The sequence below is a fragment of the Silene latifolia genome, chromosome 3 (assembly GCF_048544455.1).
Source record: "Silene latifolia isolate original U9 population chromosome 3, ASM4854445v1, whole genome shotgun sequence".
Taxonomy (NCBI): domain Eukaryota; kingdom Viridiplantae; phylum Streptophyta; class Magnoliopsida; order Caryophyllales; family Caryophyllaceae; genus Silene; species Silene latifolia.
The window spans coordinates 145925525-145931652 of record NC_133528.1 but is presented as its reverse complement, the minus strand read 5'-3'; the positions used below and the strand labels follow the sequence as shown (position 1 = coordinate 145931652).

At 42.1% G+C, this 6128-nt stretch overlaps 1 protein-coding gene across 1 annotated transcript; it reads left to right on the top strand.

Annotated features, from left to right (window-relative positions):
* On the top strand, positions 1-1842 carry LOC141649890 (uncharacterized). The gene is made up of 2 exons (XM_074458558.1): positions 1-298; positions 1523-1842. Exons 1-2 carry the CDS (start codon positions 1-3, stop codon positions 1840-1842), a joined length of 618 nt encoding a protein of 205 aa, XP_074314659.1.
* Positions 1843-6128: the final 4286 nt, after the last annotated feature.

Genomic DNA, 6128 nt, shown 5'->3' with positions numbered 1-6128 from the left:
ATGACCAATCATCACCCTCGTACAATAACATTTGAAGGGTACGAGTGTAAATTACTCGAGAGACCATTGCCATGCAGAAGGTCTAGATGCAAACACGGTGGCTTTTGTCGGAGCTGCGATGCGTGTGGAGTGACGGTTAAAGGCCTTGTTTATCATTGTGCAACGGAGGATAGTGAATGGGATTTCCATACCCGTTGTGTTAAGTTGGAGAGTGAAATATGCATTGGAGATGTTATTTTTAGGTTGAAAAAGCAAGGACCTTCTAAATGCTTGTGGTGCAAGAAACGCCTCCTATCAGGTTGATTATTTAAGTTGTTTACCTTTTATATTTTGTGTGTGAAGTATTTTAATTAAAGTAAAAAATTGATTGAGACGAAAAAAGTATTATTTTCATATACGGAGTATATTATTGCACTATCGTAAATATTTTGAATATGTTTTTAAGAAAAATTCTCGTGTTCTCCGGGAGTACCGCCCCCTTACACCAAGAGACAATCTATCAAATGTAATTATTATAATGACTTAGGTGTAAGAAGTACGATCCTCCCAAAGGACACCGGAATTTTTCATGTTTTTAATATTTATTTGACAACGATTTATTTGGTCTATAATTTAGCAATTCCAATGTTTTTGAAGCAAAAGATTCGCATGGGATGGACTAGAAATCTAGAATCAGGAATTATTTGACTACCAAACTAAAGTCAATACCAACTTATATCCAGGTTATTGTGAAGTTTGATGTTGACTAATGGTTAGACCAACATAATTACACGGGTATGAGTAAGAAGAATTTAGAATAAATTAGGTATAACATGTTGGATAAAATTTACTGACCTTGATTGATGAGTTGAAACTAATTATGCAATTTGACTCGATAGATTATTTACATTTGATTAAAATATCCCCCAGAAAAGAATAAAAATGTAAATAACTTGTTGAGTCGGACAAAGTAATACTAATAAAAAAGCTACCCTTACATGTAAAACATGTCAGAACAATAAAATAGGCATTAAATCGTCAATTTTAAATAAGGGGTGTAAAAGATCTTATAAAATTGACGATAACTACAATGAACACTGATAGCGACCTATATAAGTTTTATGTCCATGATACTGAAATCAAGTTGTCAAAAATCAATAGAAAGTAAGAAATGTTATTTAATCACGCAAAGGGCAAAAAATGCCTATTTTTATATTACACAAGTTCCTGCGTACCGTAAGATAGTTAACACTAAATTAATCGTTTTATACAAAACCAAATTGAATATATTTATGTGTTAGAGAAATTGATCATTAAATTACTTAAACGTGTGCATATGAAAATAATGTAAAGCGTAATCCTCTTTTTATAGGGTTTATTTTATAGTTTAGTATAGATATTTAATTATTGTAATTCACAATTGTTTAAATTATTAGGGCGTACCTAATTTAATCTAATTATAATTAATTATTGTTAGAGAATCGATACACACGATACCAAAGACTGAGTTTTAATTTTATCTCCGTCTCTGCTTCTGATATAGGTGCAAGTAAAAACATCCCGGGATGGTCATACGTATCAAATTATATGGATTATAGTTTTCACGTCAACTGTGTCATGGACATGGCCGATCAACACAATAACACAAGCACTAGTAGTGGTTCCGACATGTCTTTGGCATTGCAAGGAAAAGAATTGCCACTTCAAACCAAATCCAAGGGATCAATTGAGAAGAACAAATGGTTGAAAATATTTCAAATCTTCTTGAAGACTATCTTAGCCATTCTTATTGGAGATCCTACCACTATTCTTGCCTCAACATTGGCCCATGTGGTGACTCAAGGTTTATTCCATGCTGGATAAAGTGGTCAAGATCCAAATAACGAGATATCTATTGAGTGTTTATTTATTTTTTTAATTTATATGATATTGAGTATATATTTACTTATTTAGTGCTCTAGTTTGATCTGAATCAAGAAAATATAATCGCTAGCTTCATTGTATATTACTACTATGATTTAATTTGTTTATTCATTATCTTTTCTAAGACTGTAAATATTATGAGTGATCATTATTTCTTGTAATTTAGTTTTGGTTTAATTTTTATATTTGTCAAATATACAAAAGTATGATTATTTGTAAATATATGTAACTTGGGAGTGTTTTTTATAAAAAAAAAATTTATAACTTGTTATAGAGTACGAGTAACATTTTGCACATGGCTAGCATTTGAAGACAATATTAACGTATAGTTGCATAAAAATATAATTCCTACTTCTTATGATAAGAGATACTTATAACACATTTCTTTTTTGACAAATGAAAGGCCATATTAATCTTTTAGTAATGTGTCCTAAATGAATACTACCGTCTATCGACTACCTCTTTTCACTAGTTAATAAACAAATACTCTCTCCGTCATTTTTATAAGTCGCACACTCGCACATGAATTAAGGAAGACTTTAGAATAGTTAAACTATGATTTAGACATAACTATTAACCTTTGAAATTAGGAAAATAAAGTTTTCACACGTATTATATTGATGATAATGTTTAATTGTTCTCAGTTAATGTACTTCTTCCATAAACGGATATGCAACATATATGAAAATATAAAAAGAATAAATAAAAAATTTTCAGTAAAATTCTAACTCAACTTATTACTATAATATAAAACATGGGGAGTATTACTTTTCGCACGTACATGGATAACTATTTAATGAAAGCAAAATATATTATCATCATATATGTTCCGGGTGTAATTCCAGAGCAGTTATTTGTTACCACCCGTGCTTGTAGAATGACGTCTTTGGTTGAATCCTCCTTTCGGTCTCCTGAAACAATTAACAAACTGAGGGCTCGGCTTTGCACCGAGCGAACTCACTCCGACGCTCAAGTCAGTAAACTTAAAGAGAGAAGTTGTTGTTACTTGGCGAAGTATATTTTGTAGAGAGATAAGGAAGATATTACCAGATGAATAGTGATTCTAAGGTTAAATTGTGGATCCTTTCCTCAATGAGAGTTGAGGAGTATTTATAAACTTTCACCTTTTGTCACGTAGTGGCCAAGTGGCCAAGTGGCTAGCAGGTGGAAAGACTGATCTACCCTCGGCCGAGGGACCCATGGCAGGCCGGCGGGCCCTGTTGACTCGCCGCCGAGGGGTCTTGGATATGAGTTCGCGGATGTGTGCCTCGGTGGCTAGTTGTCCCAGTAGAGACCCAAGAGACAGCCGACGGGGCTGCGTCGGTTAGGGGGCGTCTAAGTCGTTGACTTGCTTGTGGATATCTTTGACCTTGCTCAATATGTTGACTTGGTCAGCGGGTGCAGAATATGCCCCATCAATTTGCCCCCAGCGTAGTCTATGCCGTGGTATGGGCTCCGATGTATGTTGAGCGTATATTCTGCGCAAGTAAAAATTTTCTTTCTCGGCCTCTTCTACCTCGGCTTGGTTCTGCTTAGGCCGTACCATATCCCCCCTCCACATGGATGTGTAAAGGGCATCCGATGTGGAAAAGAGAGTGACGCTGGCCGAGACCGAGTTGAGAGTGTCGGTTGTTTTTGATTGCCCCGGCCGTGCTACCTAGCTTGGTTGATCATGTGGCCGGAGAACGATACTTAGGAATTTTTTTGAGGAAGATGAATAGGGAGAGAGATATGAAGGGGCGTGTTGAAGACGCTTGGTCACTTTGCGTTGATTGACGTTCAACTCGCTGCAACGATTGACATTCCGTGGTTGCATGTCCGACACGTGTCCGTTCGATTGGCGACGTTTCATGGGTCATGTGCCTCGATTGGTCCTTCTTCATGGGCTTTTCCCTATAAATAGGGCAGTTAGTCCCCGAAATTGGCCACCAATTTCATTTTCTCTAAAATTTTCTTCTCTCTAAACTTTCAAGGGCTTCTTTCTCTTCTAATCTTCAGAGTCGTTACTTCGGCTAGTGCTTTTCTTCAAGGTAAACAAACAAATTTTTCTCAATCTCTTTAACTTGTAAGTTTTGTTGTAAACATGTCTTCTGCTGATGTCGGTCCTAGTAACCGTGCGCCGGGGGGTTTCCCGTCGCGTCTTGATGAGGAGGAGATACTAGACGCCATCCCGATAAGGTCTGGGGGCCCTAGGTCTCCTTCTCCCGAAGTCGATCCAAAAGCTTTGGAGGATTGGGAGGATGATGATGATGTTGATGATGACGGTGATGACGCTGAAAGGGCTCATCCTAATGAGGGGAGGCAGTACGTCATGGATCACGGCGAGGCTGCATGACCGTCTTGATCGTGCCTGGACCAATAAATTCGCCGATTGTTCGGTGTAACTCTTTTCGAGGGTCATTTCTCCTTCGGTGAGGGGTACAAAATTGTTATCCCCGAGGAGGGTCGGGCGGTTTGTTGCCCTCCCCGGTCATATCGGCGTATATATCGTGCACACCGGAGTATGGGCTCCGGTTTCCTTTGAATGAATACGTCACGGCCATCATCAAAGCTATGAACGTCGCTGTGGCTCAACTGCATCCGTTGGCCATTAGGACGATAGTTGGCTTCGTGTGGCTCTGTCTCTTTAAGGGGGAGGTCCCTACGGTTAACTTATTCCGCCGGCTTCATCATCTTCGACCATCGACCCCGGTAAAGTGGGGTGGTACGGCGTGCGAGATGGAGCCGGGCTACATCTCCGTTGATAAGCTTTCTTCCGCAAGGACCGGAAGGGGCGGTGGGTGTATGTCGAAGTGCTTGGATGACTATCCGCTGCCCCGGTCCTTCCAAAGACCAAGTTAATTTGCGGTGCGAGAGCAAGCGGAGCGTGACAAATGGGTAACCCGGAGTAAGCTTAAGATGGACGCTTCAAGGTCTATCTTAACGCGGATGAGAAGCGGGCGATGCGGTTGTTTGATCTTTGAGAAGGGATGGGTGCCCCCGACTCAGATTATTCTTCAGGATGAGCTGCTTTGCCACGTCGGCCTCATACCGGCCCTCAACCAGGGTGAGTAGGGTCGGTGTGAGGCCCATCTTTGCCTGTTATGCTCCTGTTTTTAGAGCTTTGTTTTACTTCTTTCATGTAACTCTTGTCTGGTTTCTTGCAGATCGGTTTGGCCAGGATCTGTCTGAGAGGACCTTGAAGAGGTTAGGGCTTGATAAGGACGGGAAGGTCGTTCAGCGGCATCCTCAGGCTGACGCCCGTGATCGTAGACGGCTCCCAACGAACTCATGGACAAGCGGTGAAGGCACTTTGGATCCGGCGGTGGCTCAAGCACGGGTTCTCGGAGGCGTGCGAAGAGAGAAAACCAAAGGCGCGTCCAGGTCGTCGGCGACGCGTCAATCCCAACTCCTCTTCAACCCCAACGGTCCAGAAGGAGCATGTGGAGGTCGTCGATATCACCGAGGAGGTGGTGACCGTTGCGAAGGGCCCTCCTCCTCCAAAGAAGAGAAAAGAGCCACTGCCGGCTTCTACCGTTGCCGGGGAAAAGAATGATTCACCCGGTCCTTTATCTAAGAAGGTCCAGACTGGTACAGACCTAACCTGTGGTTCAGACTTAGCTGGTTCATTATGCATTCCCGATGACGACTCTCGATGTGTCGATGAATGTTGACATGGATGCGCTTGTGTGAATTTTTTGTAGATCCGCCATCGGCGGCCGCCGTTCTCACCGAGCGGCAATTAGAGAAGCGACCGAGAAGGCGGGTGGTAGAAATGTCACCGTTGACTCCTTACTTGAAGGTTCCCCCGCCGAGCTTGTGGCAGAGGGTACGAGAATATACAAGAGGCTAGCGAAGTGGACTCAACTAGCCGGCTCCCACATTATGGAGCAAGAAAAGGCCATGGCCCAAGCTGGGCCATTGATCGAACGGCTTAAGCTTAATCTTTCCGCTGCAAAGGGGGAAGCCGGGAAGGCTAAGCTGGACCTCCTTGCTGCACAAAAGCGTGTGGAGGAAGCTGAGAAGCTGCTATTGGCCGAGAGGGCCAAGGTTGAGGCCGCTGATTCCAACGCTGCCAAGTTGCTGGAGGAGCGGGACAGGTATAAGGGCGGTTACGACGCCGTTGTTGCCAAGAGGGAGGAATGGAAGGATCTGTATTTGTCTCAGTCGGAGGCACATAGGGACACAAGGGCTATCCTTGCCCAAAGGGAGAAAGATATTGAGATGCTTCAAACTGAGATCATCCC

What these genes read in the sequence shown, in the direction of transcription:
- LOC141649890 (XM_074458558.1), top strand. Translation starts at nt 1, where the DNA reads ATGACCAATCATCACCCTCGTACAATAACATTTGAAGGGTACGAGTGT. An exon ending in CAAGAAACGCCTCCTATCAG is followed by an intron (nt 299 to 1,522) that starts GTTGATTATTTA and finishes CTTCTGATATAG; the next exon opens with GTGCAAGTAAAAACATCCCG.